At 41.7% G+C, this 20901-nt stretch overlaps 2 protein-coding genes across 4 annotated transcripts; both read right to left on the reverse strand.

The window, feature by feature from the left end:
• Positions 1–2086: 2086 nt before the first annotated feature.
• Positions 2087–6695, reverse strand: LOC131247873 (pentatricopeptide repeat-containing protein At3g22150, chloroplastic). The gene is made up of 2 exons (XM_058247789.1): positions 5089–6695; positions 2087–5008 (listed from the first exon to the last, which is right to left on the reverse strand). Exon 2 carries the CDS (start codon positions 4787–4789, stop codon positions 2276–2278), a length of 2514 nt encoding a protein of 837 aa, XP_058103772.1. The 5' UTR covers positions 4790–5008; positions 5089–6695; the 3' UTR covers positions 2087–2275.
• Positions 6696–6835: 140 nt separating this feature from the next.
• Positions 6836–20267, reverse strand: LOC131247875 (uncharacterized). 3 transcript variants are annotated; one of them, XM_058247790.1, is made up of 7 exons: positions 20009–20263; positions 19497–19746; positions 16195–17259; positions 15917–16111; positions 15647–15801; positions 15190–15300; positions 6836–7276 (listed from the first exon to the last, which is right to left on the reverse strand). In XM_058247790.1, the coding sequence occupies exons 2-7, from the start codon at positions 19635–19637 to the stop codon at positions 7210–7212; spliced, it is 1734 nt and encodes a 577-aa protein (XP_058103773.1). In that variant the 5' UTR covers positions 19638–19746; positions 20009–20263; the 3' UTR covers positions 6836–7209. The 3 variants fall into 3 exon arrangements, with proteins under 3 accessions (XP_058103773.1, XP_058103774.1, XP_058103775.1); XM_058247791.1 differs by lacking the exon at positions 20009–20263 and adding an exon at positions 19904–19928; XM_058247792.1 differs by lacking the exon at positions 15917–16111 and having other exon boundaries at positions 20009–20267.
• Between the last annotated feature and the right edge of the window lie 634 nt (positions 20268–20901).

Consider the following 20901-nt stretch of genomic DNA (forward strand, 5'->3'; position numbering starts at 1 on the left):
AGTCTGAAGTATTCGATTTGAGCGCTACACCGCCTATTCCGATCTTAGATCAATCTGACCCGATTACTAGCCTCGAAGTGAGAGCGTCACCATGAATCTTCCTTCTCTTCAGTAGCATTTATTATTTTAGATAGACTCTTGTGTGTCCGACCGGATTAAAAAGATGTCAGTCCTCAGGATTGTAAGGGCTCGGATCTTCCCATACAGGTATGATAGTCATTTTCAAAAAAGCTCATCTAATCTAACATGGTTACTTTTCATCCAAAAAATTAAGGGCCAGATGGTTTTTTTTTTTGTTTTTTTTTTTTTTAAACATATTTGGAAAACAAGTGTTATTTGGGAAAATGCATAATGTTTGGTGTTATGTGTCTTTGGGCCAAAAGGGAAAGTGCTATGGTAAAAAAAATTAGTGTAGTAGTCCTCAAATTGCAGTGGAATTTGTTCCAAGTCAATCTGAAATGAAATCCAATTCTGAGAGTAGACGCTCTCGATGTTGATGCTAAGGAAACTATAGTTTGCAGCTCTCATGATTGCAACACTATCTATTGCAATTCGCGAGTGGACAACCACAAATACAATCGTTTGGAGCGCCGATGTGACAATCCTGTAGGTGGCCTGAGTTGGTCTCATCTCCTACCCAAATCAGAGGCCCCATCTGATTCTTTCATCGAAGCTTGAGAAATCTTTGGGGAATGTTTGGGGTGAGGGATTTGTGAAATCCATGGATTTCAAATTTCCTTTGTTTTTAAGGGATTTGCCAAATCCATAGATTTCCCAAATCGCACTGTTCATAAATTCATGGATTTGGAGCGAATCCAAATCCTAAAATAACTTGGGACTCATCGAATCTTCAAAATGAGAGACTTTTTAAAAGCTTCCAAATCCAACGCAAATACCTGAATTTGACGAGTTCATGGATTTACCAAATTCTCAATCTAATTTCCTAGATCCCATACAGGGCCTGAGATTGCTAAGAAAACGTGCAGGTTACCCCGTCTGGGCAGCCCAAGTAGGCATCTGTCCAACTTTTGATCAGGTTCACCCCCAAAACCTAACTACAAAGTATGTCTCTCTCCCACGGTTCATCCCTGAATTTCTTGCAGCATGCTGTCAACAGTGTCAATCATCGACTTACATGGGGCCAGCCAAATTTCATCTGATCTTTCCATTTGCAACCCTCTCACTCCACAGCCTCTACCAACCGTTCTCTCTTAGAAATCTATTAAATAAGCGGCACTAAAACTTAGTAGCAGCTGGTTTTTGATGCCTTATTGAGTCACCATTACACTTACCTTCGAATTTTTAAGGTATGCTGGTCATTACCAAACCTCGAGATCTCTTATTAGGTTACTCCCAATGCTGCCAACTTCCTGATGATGCTCATCATCAAGCTTGCCTGCTGCATGATTGAATTTCATTGTAGCCTGCACACAAAAATATATGAGTGATGCCAAAAGCGTATGATTATCAAGGCTTATGCACTGTCATAGCATGAGCACCCATGAAAGACAACAGTTCTTACATTATGGCAGAGGATTGCAAATCTCATTCCACTTTGATTAGAATTCAAACAAAGAGAACTACACAGTTTATTGCATTGGGGATCTGTAGATAATCTCAAATCTGCATCCATAACTAACTTTGCATAGGATGCTTTATATGCATGCACACAGCACATACAATATATGTATGGTCAGTTCAAGTTGAATTACTGAAAATTTAACCAACTTAATACATGCTAACCAGAGTCTAATTTCCAACCTCATTAGTATACGATCAACCATCCAATCATCCCATTGAACAATCCATTCTATGCTGTCCTTGTCTACCCTGCCATGATTCACCAGGGGGATCCATCACGATCCATGTTAGTGGAGAAGATGTCCGCACATTATGGAATTAAGATGCGGTAGGCATCCAAATCAGAGCAGGCTAAATGTACACAACATAAAAGCATTACGTAGTCTACGAGTAAATGCCTACCGAGCTGCATGTCATCAAATAAACAGACTGACAGCTCTGTATCCTCTCCCTAGAAAAGACGTCTGCACAGCTGAAGGCAGAAGAGCACCCCCACAATGCTCAATTATCCAAGCACAGAGAACTCCATTTTCCACATCAGATAGAACCCAAACCACACCCACATGTAATCCTTCAACCACTCCATCCGCATGTACTTCTCCAGTCACTAGCAATCCACTCACCTGCAAATTGCTCAACAAATCCTCGTTCATTGCTCTAAATGTCATCGAATTCCTCCAAAACAGAACAAAGCTCACTCATGCTCAAACGCCTCATCCATGTTTGAACAAACACTAAGCCCATATCCGGCTGCCTTCATCTCCACAACCAACTCTTCCAACATTGTGTATATCTCATCCCGTCGGGGGTGCCTTTGGTCCCTAGACATGAAATAGTGCACAATACCACCAACCTGGATCCAACTACGCCCAGCCTCCTTCCTCAAACCCTTCTCTCTCATCCCTTTCCTCACCCTGTCAACATTCTCCCAATTTCCTTCTTCAGCATAGATATTTGACAGCAAAACGTGATACCCCCCCACATCCTTTCCACTCTCCATCTCAATCAGCCTTTCTGCGACCAACTTCCCCAATTCAAACTCTCCATGAATCCTACAAGCCCCAAGCAATGACCCCCAGACTCCCACCAAATTTCCATCACCACCCATCTCTCTAACATACTCATAGGCGTCCGCCACCCTCCCAGCCCTCCCTAACATGTCCACAATGCAGCAATAATGTTCAGGCGTTGCAGGAATCCCATATTCCTTCTCCATAGACTCAAATATTCTGAGACCCTCATCAACCAATCCAGCATAGCTGCAAGCTGACAAGACCGCAACGAAGGTGATAGTGTCAGGTTTCATTCCAGCCTTTGGCATTGCATAGAACAATGATAGAGCTCTCTCGACAAGCCCATGCTGACCATAACCTGATATCATGGTGGTGTAAGTGACCGAATTTCTCTCTGGTATCCTATTGAACACCCTTTCAGCATAATCTATCACGCCACATTTCGAATACATGTCCACCAGAGCAGTGCCAACAAAGACATTCCCATTCAAGAAGTGGCGGACAGCAAAGCCATGAAGCTGTTTACCTGCACCAGTGCCTCCTGTTGGGTTGCATGCAGGGAGGACCGATGCAAGTGTCACAGAATTAGGTGGCTGGTTTTGCTCAAGCATCTGCCGGAAAACAGCAATCGCCTGTTCAATCTGCCCATTTTGCACGTATCCTGCAATCATGGCATTCCAAGTGACTTGATCCCTCTCATGAATATGATTCTTTTTGAATAGCCGTTGTGCAGATTCAATTGAACCGGATTTCGCATACATGTCTATAAGATAACTGTCCATTCCTTCGAATTTGATTCCATGCCTGAAGAGATAAGCATGTGTCTGCTTTCCAAATCTCAAACTGCCTAGATTTGATGCTGCCGAAAGCAAAGCAGTTGCTGTTACTGAATCAATAAAAAGACCCTGTTTCTGCATCTCATAGACGAGCATCAAACCTTCAATGTCAAAGCCATTTTGTACGAATGCAGAAACCATGGTGTTCCATGAAACAATATCTCTTTCAACCATCTTATCAAAGACTAGAAAGGCCGTTTCCACAGCATCGCACCTTGAATACATAACTATAAGTGCGTTTGAAAGAATTAGAGGCAATGGAGACAACTGTTTAATCACATAAGCATGGATTTGTTGCCCAAATTCCAACCGCTGAATTTGTGAAACTGCCATTAGGGCAGCGAGAAAAGTAATGGTGTCAGGAACAATCTGATCTGAGTCAAGAATTTGAAGGAAAAGATGGAGAGCATCATCGGGACGGTCATTCTTGACATACCCATCAATCATTGTATTCCAAACTTCCGTATTCTTCTCTACAGAGCAATCAAAAACCCATCTTGCAGAATCAACATCCGAGAGCTCAGAATACATGAAGATCGCAGAACTGACAACAAACAAGTCATTGGCATTATCAGGACCTGACTTGAGAAGCAAGCCGTAGAGGACATCCGAATTTCTTACATCTCGAATCACCGCAACTGCTGGAAAGATGTTGATGAAGCTGACGACCGTCGGTTTTATCCCCATATCAATCATTATCTTGAACTGCAGCAGGGCTTCATGCGGCCGTCCAGTCTTGACGTACCAAGCAATCATGGTGTTCCAAGTGACAACATTCTTCTTACGCATTCTATCAAACAGCTTCTGAGATACGTCACCGCAAGGAAAATTCAGATCCATTTCACTCAAACAGGTAGAGTACATACTAAGAAGGGAATTGCTGAGGATTCTGCTGGGCTTCAACTGAGTGCGGATCACCTGGCAATGGATCGATTTTCCTAACTTCAGCTGCCGGGTTTCTGCACATGCCTTGAGGGCGGAAGAGTAAGTGTAAAAGTCGGATTTGGCCGGGGCAGGGTAGCTCATCATGAAGGCGTAGAAACGTAGAGCGTCGTGGGCCATACCATTGCAGACGAATCCGATGATGATGGTGTTCCAGAGGAGGGTGTTGGGGCGGGGCAATGCATCGAACATGCGGCGGGCAAGGTCTGGGCGGCCATCTTTGCATAGCTGGCTGAGGCGGGATTGGATCGTGGGTTTCTTTGGGTTTGAGGCGTTTTGGGGGTGGGAGGATTCTTGGGATGGATGGAGAATTTGATGATTTTGTTTAGTTTTAGAGATTGAGATGAAGCGATTGTAGTCTTGGGTTTGGGTTTTGGAAAGGATTGAAGGTGGAGGAGGAGGAAGGGCAGAAGCCATGCTATTGCGGACCGTTGTCTTTGCCTTTGCTTCGCGCGCGCTTTCTTCTCCATCTTTCCTTTTGCTTTCCTTCTCAGCCTTATCTTTGTGAGCCGCGGTCTATGATCTATGTATTATCAACCGCACACGTGGCGTGCTCTTGGTGGACCCATTATCAACAATCTGAGCCATCCAAATCGATTGGACGATCCTAGCCATCTCAACGTTGATCCTGGACTACTGCTTTCTTTTTTAGTTATTTCTGTTGACTATTTCAGGCTTTGATGACCCAAATTTTAGACTGTCCAAATAGTCAGGACTGCTAGCTTGCAATCTAGATCCATCCAGGCAAGGTGAAACCGAAAGAGTAAAAATCTGTAACTCTGGTAGAATATGCTAGTTAATGCGCGGGCTCGGTTTCAATACTGAGATCATGGGATAAGTGACTATGTGGTGGGTGCTGTGGTGTATAAAAAAAAAATAAATAAATAAGGAAAAAGATGAGAAATGAATTTAGCCTATATTAGGGATGTTAATGGGCAGGGTTTGGGTACCCATAATCACCAATGGGTAGTGCACCATACCCATATAGGCCTGAAATGCACACCCATGTTTACTATTTTAATAAATAGAATATATTATTTATAATTTATTTTTATATATAATTGGATTAGGGTTTTGTTCGGATATGGGTTAGTCACACCCACATACCACACCTGACCAATTTATTAATTCATTAATCGTGCTAAAAAGAAAAAAAAATAAAAATCCACACATGTACCTATTTGGCTACACCTATACCCAGCTCATCAGGGTGTCTGGGTCCGAGTATCCATTGAGTGCACCCGGTCAGTTGACAGCCCTACCAATATTAAACCTCTCAAATAGTCTGGACCAGTTTAGATGGATTACAAACCGTAGGTTACAGTCCTATGATAGCCTAACAAAGCAATTGGTGGACACCTAACGGACGGAGACGATGAAAATTTGGCAAAGGTCCTATTTCAGCAAACAAGTCTTCACGTATTGTGGTTAGGATTGTCGGAACAATTTGATTCTTGGATTATAGCCTATTTTACAGTGGTGTATTTCACAATTTGTACGGATCAATTTGAACTGGTGGATTCCACGTTTACAATTTGTGAGTGCTTCTGTATTGAGCATCACACTGCGCCAGAGCATCAAATGCCCAACTTACATGCGGGTAGACCTCCGAGATCAGAACCAATCATCCACTGGACAACGATCTTAGTCTACTGTCGTGTTATCAGGTTCTAACAAATGGGAATATCGTTCAGTAATCCACAATTCGGATCACTTGAATATCACTCCCAGATTTGGACCCAATCACCAATGGGCCCTTTTGGGTTCAATGTGAAGATATTTACACTATCTGAATAACTCTATTTGGTTGGAGTTGCAATGGCCATGGTTTGTGGCCAAGAAAGGCCAGGCTCCGGCCCAGCTCAACACTTAAGGTCAAAGCTAGACCAGACCAAACCACACACATGGGCTTACACAGCAAATCCAAGCCCACGCCTACACCCAAATAATTACTGGGTCAGACACGACCCATCCGGAAAATTGATAAGATTCCTTCTTTCCCACTTGAATGTTTCCATCCGTAGGTCGTTGAAGTGCACCACGCACACAATAACTACACATAGAAAGGAAATCAACAGTCTACATCAAATCAAGGATAAGAATGGCATATTTGTCGGATGTATAACATGCACGTATCACGTATGAAGTTGGGTCAGGCTCACTGGTCTAGACAGGTTGCTTGCCCCCCATTGCCACCCTTAACTATCTGCAGGCCACATATCGAAGGGCTAGGATATTCCTGATGAGATTTTGGGGGCACCGATCATCCCCAGTTATGTGAAAGCGAGCCAAATGGTCTGTTTTAGGTACCACTAAGGCCACACAAATCATGACATTCCAAGCACATTGGGTACCTGTTTTGAAGGGGTAAATCCCAACTTTTGGAATTGTGTGTGTGTGTCCATGCAGATTTGAATCTACTTGTAAAAAAATATATAAACAGAAAAAAATGCTAAAGGGATCTGGATAATCAAAGGGGGGATTTACTAATCACATTAATAATCTTTGAGTTCAAAAAACAAAATGGATCTCTCCCTCTGAAAGTTCCAGGCTCCTCCAGAGCTTGTCACTGTTGGAAAGTCGTCCAGTCCATTTTCACTGGATGCCTGGCTTTGATCTGTTTAATCCAGGTAAGTCAAGAAAAGCAATGAGGAAACCTCTTGACTCTAGCTGAAATGGAATAAGCTTTCCCAAAGCACTATAACCCAAAAGGTAGGTTTTACAGGAGAGCCAGAATCGAAAATGCACAACCTCCCAGGTAACTGGGCCTTCCAGAAAGCAGGCACAAACCCTGAGAGCACGGCAGCACATGCATCAGTAGGCCACATGCATCTTCTTCAATCTACTTTCACTGGGGGTGATGAATCAGATCTGCAAACATCCCCGCGGCAAAGTGGACATACCCTGCATTGAAAGGATACACATTAATAAACATCCATGGCCCGCACCCAACAACAGCATGACATCAATAATAAAGATTGGGGTGTTATCTGATGATACTCTGGCTGCATAATACAATTGACAGACGAACACCTAGGAATGGTACAGATGGCATATATTAACTGAAAAAAAAAAAAAACTAAACTGTGGAACCCACTGTTGCTAATCACAATAAAAAAATCAGACTAGCTGAAGATTAATAACCTCTGATTTGTGGAAACTTGTTTCTTGAAACAAAACTATTGGATAGTTGAATTTGAATTACTGGTACGCCACATGCAATTTCTAAAGAATTTCTAACTGTGTGCACATCATCAATCATGCTCGCTAGATTATCAAAGTTTTTCTCATAAACATATCCTGTCAGCTGTTTGAGGCAAGAGACTTTTTCAGGTTTGGCCAATCTTTTTTTTTTTTAGTGATATTTATTGAGAAAGTCAAAAGGCTAAGAAAATGCCAAGGCAAACCAAGGCCAACTGAGGAGCAACCAACAAAATCGGGGCACCCACTCCCTTATGAACAATTTAGCCCGATTAATAGGACCCAGTAGAGAGCCGCTTCTATTCTGAAAACATCAGATGTTTCTCTCACCCCATAGGATCCACAGAACAGCCATCATAGCCAACCTCCATCTCGATCTTCCCTTCTTTCCAGAGCAGTCAACATGCCAAGACTGAAAAAGCCCCTCAACAGAGTTCTCCACCCAAGCGACATTGAAGAGAGCCAAAGTGCCAGACCAAACATACCTAGAAAAGGGGCAATGGATGAATAGGTGGTCCACCGATTCCGCATCATTTTTGCAAAGCAGACATATTGGGGAGCAGCATAGCCCATTTGCAAAGGTTGTCAATGGTAAGGACCTTGTTCTTACTGACAAGCCAGGCGAAAGCCAAAACCTTGGGAGGGTCTCTGTATGACCAGACTGGACCTGTGAAGTGGTTATCTTCACTCACCTCAACCTGAGAGAGCATAACATAGAAGGACCGCACGGAGAAAGCTCCTGATTTGTCTCTTAGCCACATTATCTAATCATTCATACTCGAAGACAGCTGGATACCCTGCAGCCAAGAGAGAAGCTGTGCCAGGTCTTCAATCTCGTCTTCATTGAGGTTGCACGTACATGGAGGGATCCACACACCTCCATTCTTCAGACTCGAGAAGCAGCGTGTGACAGAGACATCTGTATCAAGACAAAGCTTGGCCAAATTACGGAAAACCAAGCTAAGAGGGGACTCCTCCAATCCAAATGTCTTCCCAGAATCTGACCCGTTTACTGTCCCTAACAAAAAAAACCCACTCCCTCAAACGCTTTGCGAGTTAGACGAGCTACGGCATTCTAGATGAACCATGCATGATACAGGGAAGAGTCCCTGGTCCACCATTCCTTGGAGGATGTGCCATATTTTCCGACAATGATGATTCTCCCAATGCTGTTTTCTTCTACCCCCAAATCTCCATAGTCATTTCCCCAACAAAGCTGAATTCACGTCCTCCAGCCTTTTTGTACTCACACCTCCCTCGTCATGAAGCTTGCACACCTCTTTCCACTCGAGCAAGTGAAATTTACCCTTGACCGCTCCACCTTGACAAAGGAAGTCCCTTCTCAGCCTATCAATCATAGATAGAACAGATTTCAGGTAATGGAACAGTGACATAATGTATAGGAGAAGGTTGGAAAGAGCAGCCTTGACAAGAATGATCTCTCACCGGGAAAGGAGCCCACTCTTCCAAGGTGATAGGTTCCTCTCCATTCTCTCGATCACCTTATCCCACATGTGCTTTGTGGGCTTACTAATAGAGAGAGGGAGGTCGAGATACAAGAAAGGGAGCCCGCTCAGCATCCAAAAATTTTGACCAGTCTAACGACATCATCCTTAGCCAAGTGAATCTCAATATTTCACTCTTAGCTAAATTGAATCTCAACCCCGATGCCACATCACCTCAAAGCAACTAACGATCTTCTGAAGGTTGCTCATCATGGCCTCATCTACCTTGCAAAAGGCGAGCATGTTGTCGGCAATTGGAGATGGCAAATGAGATGATCCAGTCTCCATTTTGAAACCCCGAAAAGGCCCACGAATTGACCCTTACTTCTTCTTCTTCTTCTTTATTTATTTATTTATTTATTTATTAATTATTATTATTAAAAAAAAAAAAATTTACACAAGATAGAGAACTTGGTTGACGAGATGTATGCTTGGATCCATTTTCTCCACTTCACAGCACACCCAGCCGATTCAGCATGTAATCAAGGAAAGACCAATCAACATGGCCATAAGCCTTCTCCAAGTCTAGCTTACATACTATGGCTTTCCTGTTAGCCCAATGGCACGAATCAAGGCACTTGTGGGCAAATTAGCACATTGTCGAGGATTGGTTTGCTGAAGATGACTGCACTCTGGGGAGGAGAGATGACCTTATAGAGCACCAACCTAAATCTCTGAGAGAATTTTTGCAATACTTTGTATGATGCAGGACAATTAACCACTTGCTCTAAAAGCTAGATCTGTTAGAGTATGGCGAATTAATCCCTTTATCTCATAGCCTAGGCCCCACATTTCATGGGTTAGGACCTCGACCGAACCCCCCTCGTGGGCTCCGAATCACATGGTTACCGCCTCATACGGGCCGCCCATCCCAAGTGTGTCCCCGCATCCCACAAGCTACCTCACTCGAGCCCATGTAAAATGCACATTAATCACCCCCTAGCGAGGGAGTCTCGAACACGAGACCTCCCTCATGGGCCCCGCCCACCCCGAGTGTGCCCCTGGATCCCACAGGCAACCCGACTCAAGCCTGGTGTGAAACTGCCCCTGTATTATTGTATGGGTTGCCAATGAGACTAATGGGCCTGAAATGTTTCAGATATTCAGCACCTTCGAGCTTCAAAATTAAGGCAATGAAAGAACTCCCCATCTCTGATGAAATACAACCAAACTCGAAGAACTCAACAACAAAGCACATCAAATTGCTCCTAATCGTCTACCATGAGATATGGAAGAATGCTAGTGGAAACCAATTTGGCGTCGGAGCTTTATCTTTACCAAGAGCCATCACAACAACTTTAACTTCTTCCTCTTGAACTAACCGTTCAAGAGCATCTCCATCCTCAATAGAAAATCTACTAAAGGCTAGGTTATCGAGACTTAGCCGGACCCACTTTTCTCCTGAAAGCAAGTTCAAGTAGAAATTTACAATGGCTTTGCCAATCTAACCTTTATCAACGATTCTCTTATTATGCACCTGAATCGAGGCAATATTGTTGGCCCAAGAACAAGCATTGGCAATCCCATACAAGAACTTTGTGTTCTTGTCCCATTCCTTCAGCCACATGGCCCTAGAGTGTTGACACTACTTGATCTCTTTTTCTTTCAGCCTGATACTTTAATCTGCTGAAAGCTTCACCTTTTCTATATCCAACTCTTGGATTTGCCACCAGATGTTAGCCATCTATTGCTCCTATTGCCCAAACACTTTAGACTTCCAAACCTTGAATTTGGCTTTCAACATTCTCAACTTCTGGAAGAGTTCGAAGTTAGCTCAGCCTTCGATCTCAAAGGAAGAACACCATCCTGATACCAGATTTTGAAAGCCCTCCATCTCAAGCTAAGACAATTCGAATCTAGGGTTTCAGGTTTCAATCAACTTCATCGACTTCAAGAAGGATGGATTGGGCAGTGATTGAAGACTGGCCCGGGTAGACTCCTTCAATGCACCAAAGGAAACTTTTCCACCCACCAAGGGGAGATTAGGCACATGTCGAGCTTCAATATGGTGGTCTGTTGGCAGTTAGACCAAGTGAATTTTACTCCCATCGGCAAAACCACCAGGTCATGCTTGTAGACCCAATCTGAGAAACCATGCATACTATTGGCATCACAATCTCCGTTAAGCTTCTCATGAGAAAATCATACGATATTGAAGTCTCCTCCCATGTACCAAGGAAGCCACCATCTATCGAAAATACCAAACTATTCATCCCATAGAAGCGGACGGAGGATCAGTTGATTTGGTCCATACACCCTCGAGAAGAGACACCTCAACCCAAAGGAAGACTCTTTTTCAAAACCACTAAAATAGAGAATTGGCCACTCCAACAATCCTCCCATCACCCAGATTTTTGGGTCCCACAAGAGTAGGATGCCCTCAACTGAGCCTACCGCATCAAGATCCTCCTATTCCACACCCTTCTTCCCCAAATTGACTCGGCCACTCAGATCTACCATCTAGAATTTAGTCTCTTGGAGAACCATGAGGCGGGCTTTGGATAGCTTACAGACGTCCCTCAACTGGATGCGCTTCTGCAAGTACCCCAACCATCTGACATTCCATGTGAGGATCTTCATTAGAGAACCAATCTGATCCCTCTTTCCCTCCTATCGCTCCTAGGAATGGCCTCGACCTCACTACATGAAACAACTCCTAGACCTGCCACCTCCCTGCACCCCTTGGAAGACTTAAAAGACCTCTTCTGACGATCTTCACTGGTCATCTAAAGATTATAAGCTGAAAGAGCATGATGTTGCTTTCATCTCAATCACTGAACACCACCACAATCAATCTCCCCATGTGACTAATGGCATCTCTAATCCACCTCTTACCCCTGACCATTGTAACCAAACATCGCCAAACAAGGAGTCCCTAATGCAGGGATTACTAGCATGGCTTTGGTTATCATACATAGATAGCCACATGCAGGGGAGAGACGTCCAGGGCATCGTCGAGGATACCCAACTCAACCTCAGCTAGCACTAGAGGCTCAATATCCCTACCGCTCATACTCGAAAGGAATATCTCCCCAAGGGACTGCTATCAACATGAGGGGGCAAAACCTCGAAGGTGATTCGAGACCTTGCTACTCCAAGTCGAGCTCTAGAGGAAGGTCACCAAAGAGAAGCAGAGGGATGGAAGAACTGTCTTTAATATACACAACCTAAGACATGCGGAACCAATCGTAACCATCCCAAACAATGGCTCAAAAAAAGGATGGCTACAAAAATAAGGACAAATCAGGGATGGATTGCCTCATCTGATCAGTGCAATAGTAGCCATTCAAGAGGTTATGGACATAATAGACAGTTCAGATCGACCGATTAGACTGTACAAGTAGCCAGATACAACTGGGAGCAATATCACTTCATCTCTCAGCACAGGAGCATTTCTCTTAATAAGTAAGTGTACATCGGATTAAGACCATTTTGGGAATATATTTATGGGAAGTGAGGCAGATATGCAGAGCATGTAGTATGTATGGATACGTTCTGGCTTTCCAAGAAGTCCTGATGAACATTGAGCTACATGATTAACATTGCAGTGCTAAACGGATATGCAGAGAAAATGGCTCCATAGAGCTGCATGATGATGGAAAGACACCTTGCAGGAAGCAGTAGTAGGGTCAAAACATACACAAACTGAAATCATGAGAGTAAAAGGGCAGCTTAAAAGGCAACGCTCTTTGGATAAGGTAACAAGCAACTTTGAAAATTAAAAATAGGAAGGCATCTGTAGGTTTGGCAAAATCAGATGCAACCAGATGCAAGGATTTATGGAAGACTCAAGTGGGAGGGTGTGTGTGCTATGCGTGTGTCCATATATTTACATACGTAAATCAGAACAACCCAGAAGAACAGGTTGATCCAAAAGTGATTAATGGAATGGAAGAAGATAAAAGAAACCCATAGTTCGTAGTATTCACTATTAGATTCAGCTCTCAACATTTGTTCAGTATACAGAAGGAGGATGTCTAAACCAAAGAAATTGTCGATGGCAGTAAATGTCCCATGTAGTGCTTGGAGTTGGATAAGATATAATGAAAACCATATTATATTCAACAAGGTACTATTGTGAGTTAAGACAGGAGTTTGATTTGAGCCAGTGAATCATTAATGCTACTGTAAGTCCAAACAGCCAGCAAGCACAGCCAATAAAAGAGCCTAATAAATTGCAAAAGAGCATAGACTAGAAAACTTAAATTGTAAGCCATGGCTCTTCTTATCGTGGCCTGAACATTGATCCTTCCCCGGTGATTCGAGGAATGTTATTGTCTAGGCCGAGGATGGAGCTGTTGCTTTTTTATAAGAAAAATAAATTTTAAAAATAAAACATTTTGTTTTTAGAAAGTAAATAAATAGTTTATATGTGGAAACTTTATCAAATATATTATACATGGATTAGTGGTAAGAGGAGAGGTTTTTGCCACAAGACATGGGTGCAAATCTCCACCGAAGCACTGTCCATGCATGCGTGCACGCAGCGTGGGCTATAGGGTTGCTCGGGCGCCTTTTGGCACTTCATTAGGGGCACTTTGCACTATGCACATACGCATTGTCGCAAGGAGCTTAAAGAGCCTAATCTTTTTGGCAATTGGTTTGGACCCATTTGAGCCATAGTGCAATTAGGAAGCAAACTAGAGCTAGCTAGAGGTTTAACCTTTTAGTGTCTAAGGTTCTAGCCATAGTCATGGTGTGCCATAAAAGACGTAAAGCACATTACATAAAGGTAATGGTGGCAACCGTTACACGTTATAGGTTCGAAAAGGTTGTATCTGCCGTTAGGGAAAAAATGAACCGTATAGGCCATTACAACCCCCGCAATGGCCCATTATACCCCCCTTAAAGGCCGTAATGGTCCATTATGGGGCCAATACAGGTTTTCTGGATTTTTATTTTTATTTTTTTCAATAAAAAAGGAGACCAGCTGTTACATACTGTATAATAAAGGTAACGGTGGTGGCCGTTATTGCCACCATTACTGTTGTAGAATACTTTGCCCATAGTGTTGGCTGAGTGTGCCTAACACACGATTGTACATGTGGCATTGATGCCACATGTTATATACATGGCAACAATTGGGTTGATTAGGATCTAGATGGTAGTTACGTGTATTTTTATTAGTATTTAACTATCCATCTCCAAAAGAAAAAAATAACTACAACAAGAAAGGGCATGACCATTTATGGAAAATATGAATGTTGAATGTGAATGGGTGTATGGATGTCCTGAAGAGGCACAAGAGTGTCTCTCCAAGAATGAGTCTGTCCTTACAAGTTTTGTGTATCCTAGACATTATAGTCGAGACAAGAATATTTCCTAATCAAGCTATCCATAGCCTAGCATACTCATCTTTGCCCTCTTTCACTTGTCATCTTGAGACCAATTCTGAGGAATATCAACGTCAACTGTCAACTTTTGGAGATCTGCTCAACACTTAAGAGGTGCAAATTTTCATGTTGAATTACGGATCCTTGAGATTGTATCTTGAAAACAATTTGTTCTCTCTCCTTTTGCACTTGCTGAAATATCCAAAAAAGAATTGTCTTAAGATATTGACTATTCAAGTCAAGACTTGAATCGGCAAATTTGATATTTTTCATCGCAATTCTCTTAATTTCCTCCGCTGTGTACTTCCTAATTTTCAGATAGGATCTTGGTTGATGAGCTAGAGGGTGTTTGATTTGGGCACTGATAACCCTGTGTCCCTCGTGCATGTTCCCAGGGAGGCCAATGAGGAGGCTGATTGCTTTGCAACACTGGGGGCTCTTAGCTCCTCTCTTAGGATAATATGTTCCTCTGTTGGTTGTTTCTCTTTTCTTGGGCTTTTTTTTTTAAATTATTATTATTATTATGTTGTTTCTCTTTTAGGCTTTTAGCAGCTTCTTTGTTGTTGTCTTTGTTTTTTTCTTCTTTCAATAAAATGACAATTCATGAAAAAAAAAACATCACTTTTACTTTTCCTTAATGAGTTTTGCAGATCTTGTTCCCATTTATACGTGCAAAAATGTGATGCTAACAAAATATAACAAGCATTTATTCATGCATGCCTTAATAGGACAAATTCATAACCCGCAATAAGAATGTCACAACAAATGAAACATATACCTGTGGATCTCTTTCAGCCATTTATCTATACAAGTTCGATGAAAATCATGATGGCAAGGCAATACACGCATGCAATCTCCTTCATCATACTCCACGAGGCATATGTAACACCTATGATTATCAAAAGACCCCAAATAAGAGAAAGTTAATATAAGAATGAACACACTGTAAAGTTTTAGTCATAATACGTAGACTTTCCATAGCAAAAACCCAGACATTTGAAGGCCTCTATGTTGGCCCTTCTATTGTCTTTGGGCACCCCTCAAGCAAGATACATTTTCATTCCACATGGCATTTGAAGGAAATAGACCTCGCATCAGGCGTCACAAAAGAACAGGATACAAATGTGACACAGATTGTCGGCAACAATAAAAAACACAATTGCATAAAGAATGGACTAATATATCAAACAGATTAGAGCAAAATGCAATATCAACAGCAAAAAAGAAAGACTTACTGTGCAACCTCCTCATTCTGATGTTTATGTGGCTTTGCATATATCTTTACAGGCATCGATTCTACTACTTCCTTTGGTGCAGGAACAGATCCAATAGAAGACACGGAAGGTCGGGAGGACAAAACGACAGATTGCTGGTGAATTTCATCCAGAACCTAATTAACATAGGTATAGAAATTTTAACTTAACACACATCCAATATGGAAAAGAAGATACAACAAAAATGGCCCTTAAACATGTGTTTCTACAGAAAAACAATGATTTTGCTACCTCAAATAGTGCTTCTGCTAACATAACAATTCTTGATATGCTAGCTCTAGTGCTTGTGTCCTCATCTGGATTGACGGGTCGACTGCTTGCTCGGCATGTACATTGACCTGTTCTATGCTGACCGGACAATATACATGCCCTGTCATGCCCAGACAAATTCTCAAAGCGACTGCCCAGCCGCTGAAGTGCACGGACCTGCACTTCAACAGGTAAATAGATGTCACATCTCTTAGATGTATAAATATTTGCAAGCAAAGGAACAGATAAACTTTACCGACCTGAGATCTTATTCTTCTTCTCCTTTCAAGGAAAGCAGTTCTACGCTCCACAAAAGCTTGATTTCTGGCTTCCCTCAGTTGTAGACTTTCAAGCTCATAATCCTGTCTGCCATTCATGGAGCTAGATGCACTAGAGAAATTCTGACTAGAAGAACTTGGCAACATGTCAGCATTCCCATCAGGTGATTCTATTCTTGTCCTGCCACCCAAAAACCGTCTGACATTACCTTGGATAGTATCTCCTACTACCCTATCTTCTTGAAGGTGACGAAACAATCCCTCAGGGAATGAGGTTCTGCGAAGTACTCTATCGCGAAGTCGTCCAACACTAAGAGTTCGGCTAAACCGAACACTCCCTTCTACAGGTTCTTGAGCTCCAATGCGTCTATCAAAACGTCTGGTTTCAGTGCTTTCAATGTCTGCATGATTCCTCTGAAAATATCCATTTACAGCAGAATCAGGCCTCCCACTGGTATTGTTTCGGGCCACATCTTGGGAAGGAACAATATTCTCGATATGTGAATGGACAGAAATGGGAGGGTCTACTTGTTGTGCCACAGACGAAGGATCATGGTACTGAGATACAGGTGATAAATTAGTACAAGGTAATTCAACATGGCTACTGTGTGCACGGATTCCATCTATGCTATCTGAACTATCAGAACCTGAATGTGTGTGAAATCCTTCTTCCGAGTTTGAAGCTGGGATGCTTGTCGAAAAGAAAGAATAAGAACAAGATGAACCCAAGCTGGCTGCTCTGCTTAGCCTGAAACTTATGTTGTCGGGGATGAAATTAAAGCGTGAAAGGGAGCGGCTCAAACGGCTTGATGATCTAGAAACAACTTTTTGGGAAGAGCTGCTTCCAGCACCAGAATCAATATGGGCGTCTCTTTCTTGACTGCAACCATCAAGCTCAGCATCAGAAGAGATAGATTGTGCTTGATTAGATCGGGTAATTTGGACCTTTCCACAGCATTCAGGCTTAGTATCAGATTTTATTCCTGTTTGATCTGTACATATTTCATTTTTCAACCTCCCACCTTCTTTGTATTGAAGACCTGAAACCTGAAACAAAATTCATAATTTCAATTTACTACTGAGAGTTAGGCTACATTGAATGCAAAAATGATTTGATTGTGAACAGTATAATCAAGATCAAACACCTAAAAAAAAAAAAAAGATTTTTCCCATAATTCTTAGTGAGAAAATAGCCCTCAAATTGTGATTATGTTTCTTTCATGGCCAACTTAAAAGTGACATAATTGCAATTTGTAGTATGGACCCTCAATATGAATGGTAAGGAAATTACAATGTGGTCACACATTCAGGTCCAACTCAAGGTACTCAATAACGGTAACAGATGCAATGGTTACCATTACTATACAGGCTGTAACATTATGGCCTTCATCTTCAAATTACCAAAAAAAAAAAAAAAAAAACCCTATATCGGCTCTTCGATGGGCCGTTACGGCCCCATAACGCAAAACAGTGACCACCGTTAACCGCTTTTTCATACCTTTCCAACTTCAAAGTTACATAATTGCAATGTGGTGTACAAACCCTCGATGAATGCTGGGGAAGGAAAATTACCGTTTTGTTATTTCCAATTTACAAACACACCCTTGGCCTTTTATTCATTACTATTATTATTATTTGATGGATGACCTCAGATATTTCAACAGGTAGTTCATATTAAAAAATGTAAACACATCCTATTCAAGAATTTCTAGCTGCATGCACAAGAACTGACAGGATCATCCAATTTGGAAAAAAAAAAAAAAGGACCACACCCCTCGCATATATTTATCAAAAGTATATAGGATAGTCATAGTGAGACCATAAAAACATTTGATATCTATAGCGCGCAACAATTTAGACAATGGAAAACTATTCCAATCAAACCAATACAATAGATGCCTAAGGGCCTGTTTGGAAGTCCACCAAAAATGCAACCAGTTACACCTTTTCAAAGAAACCAATCCTCGCACTTTTAAGAACCCACTTATGGTTGGGTTGGACAATGTCCTCAGAAAACTTCCAAGCGGGGCCTAGAATTTTAACAGCAACTCAAGCGAGTGATAGTGAAATCATTGTTTCGGCATTGCCAAGGAATACATTTGGGATTGCCACAGATAAAATGTCAAGAGAACAAAAGTCAGGAAATAAATCATAATAAATATCAAATAATGAACAAATTACTAACAAAATAGCAACCATGTAATTAACAGTAACAGAGAATGCAGATATAAGTGGAATGCAGCATCTACATGATTTTTTGCAATACATGTTAAATACTCCAGCTAGTCATGTTTCTGATCAATGCAATTCAGATATGAATATGTCTATATTTATGTCAACAAAAACCCAGAATGATGATGCTACGAGTCCAAAATCCACTCACATTGCCACTAGTAAACACTAAAATTCAACATCTCTTAGAAGGGAGGAATTAGAAAGTCATTATGCATCAGAACCTACGTGATGGACCATCAGGTACAAATGGAACATAGTTTCTACATCCAGACAGTCAATCTTGTGGTTCATACTTTGGATGGGGAATGTCTCAAAATCTCCCAGATTAGAGGTTTCCGACCCTTTCAGTGAGCCACAGATGGATAGCTAAGAAAAAAATACTGGTATGGTCCAAAAATTGATGCATAGAATCATCCAATCTGGAATGTTCTGATAGACAGAATCTTCCTATTTGGATAACAATCTCATCACAGAACAGAGTTTCAGTACTATGGGAAATGGATCAAAGAACTACATTAGAAGATATCCATAATTCAAATCTTCCAAAGGAAAATAAACAATGGGATGAGAATTCAAAATAAAAATAGAACATTTTTCGATAAACAGCCACTTTGAGGGAGCAATCCTCCATAGACATGATACTTCGATAAGCCATTCTTATTACCCAACCCTTCTTCATAAGAAGTTAGGACACTAAACACAGATGATAAACCTAATCAAATCTTCAAATATCTATATCTAAACCTTTTTTTTTCTTTTCTTAAAGGTAACACTACCAGGGATTGAAACCTGGATAACTGACACACACTACACTGTCTCTGCCAGCTCATCTAACAAGCGGGAGACAAATCAACAAGATCTCACAATCCTACATCTAAATGTAAAGTAAATCCGAAAAATAGGAATTGATAATTTGGGTTGAAAAAAAAAAAAAAAAAACCAACTAAAACAGATCAACAGCATAAACCCCAATCTGAAATCCTACAACCTCGAACAATTAAACTGCAACACCAAAACTGAAAATGAGAGACGAAATTGAAGGAATTCACCTGATCTTCATCATCGGAAGAATCAGAGGATCCACCAAGACAGGAGGAGTGGAAAACCCTAGCTCCCTTAAATCGCGCTTCACGGACTCCATCTGAAGAAGACGGCAATGCAGCGGCGTCCTTGCTACTGCCCGATCCCATCGCCTTATCCTCAATCAAAATCCTCCCAAACACAGCTCAGATCCACAAAAACAGCTCGAGTTCTTCATCACCCCCGCTCGGAAATCGAAACACGTCCCACATCAAAACCCTAGAAAACCGAAGAAAAGGAGGCCAAAATCCAGAGATCTTCCTTTCAGCAGAAGAACTTGAATAAAAAAAAAAAAAAATTTAAAAAAAAAAAAAACCACCAGCGGGACAGACTGGAAAATGAAATAGAAAAGCCACTAGCTTTAAAAGAAAATTACGTTCCAACCCAGATATGCGGAAGAAGTTCGGAAAGTGAAAGATCTCTACAGCTGTTTGAATGAATAAATAAAAAATAAAAAATAAAAAAGGATATGTTTATATACCTTTTTGAAAGGAAAGGATGAAAATGCAGCTCAGATACGGATCGAGAGATTATCTTTCCCTTTTCCTCTCTCGTTTTGATTTTATTTTTTTTAAATTACAACATATCAAATGCTTCTTTTTATTTATTATTAGAGAGAATCTGAATCATGAATAACGCCATTTTCGGAGCAGTTGCGCTGCAGAGATGCGGACAAAGGGAGTAGCAGAGACACGATTTGGATTCGGATTTGGATTTGGATTTTGAGTTTTTTCCGGGCTAATGGCACTTTTTAAACGTTTTAAGTGGAAGTGGAGAAGAGAGTATGTCCCGCAAGGACACGCGAAAATTATGGGACTTGCTCTGCATACATCTAATTATCCCAACCACTCATCAGCTGGGCCCACACTGTCATTCACGCGTGACATAAACGCTTTCATATCAGTTGATAAGATTGTATCATGCACGTGTCCCGTGTTGGCGTGCGTGTGAGCTGCTGGTACCCAAAGGGTGCACATGCATGGGAACCATGCAGCTCTACATGCACCCATATTCCTGCGGAACACCAAACTCATCATGTGTATAATTAATTTTTGGGAGACGACGCAATGCAGCCGGAAAAACCGTAACACGGTAGAGACATCTCGTGACAATACATGTGGCTTGGTGACGTGCAAATCAAGTCCCCTCATAGGAGGGCCGGAGCATATGGATGGTCTCTGTCTTAGAAATCACTCCTGTTGGACAATCCTATCCGTGTGATCATCGGGCGATTAAGTGGACGGTGAAAAACAAAAACCGTTAATGGTCAAATATGCAACGTGATCAACGATAGAAAAGGGAATGGATAGGACTGTCTCGTGGGTTTGATTTTTAAAACGGAAGCGTCCTTCCCAGGGCAACTGATGCCAATGT

This window comes from Magnolia sinica, chromosome 6 (genome assembly GCF_029962835.1).
Source record: "Magnolia sinica isolate HGM2019 chromosome 6, MsV1, whole genome shotgun sequence".
In the NCBI taxonomy this organism is placed as follows: domain Eukaryota; kingdom Viridiplantae; phylum Streptophyta; class Magnoliopsida; order Magnoliales; family Magnoliaceae; genus Magnolia; species Magnolia sinica.

Coding starts and splice junctions, on each gene's coding strand:
- LOC131247873 (XM_058247789.1), bottom strand. CDS start 4,789: ATGGCTTCTGCCCTTCCTCCTCCTCCACCTTCAATCCTTTCCAAAACC.
- LOC131247875 (XM_058247790.1), bottom strand. CDS start 19,637: ATGGGATCGGGCAGTAGCAAGGACGCCGCTGCATTGCCGTCTTCTTCA. Junction 15,301..15,646: donor CAGAATGAGGAGGTTGCACA/GTAAGTCTTTCT, acceptor TGATAATCATAG/GTGTTACATATGCCTCGTGG. Junction 7,277..15,189: donor TGGCTGAAAGAGATCCACAG/GTATATGTTTCA, acceptor CTTTCAATGCAG/GGTATGTCCACTTTGCCGCG.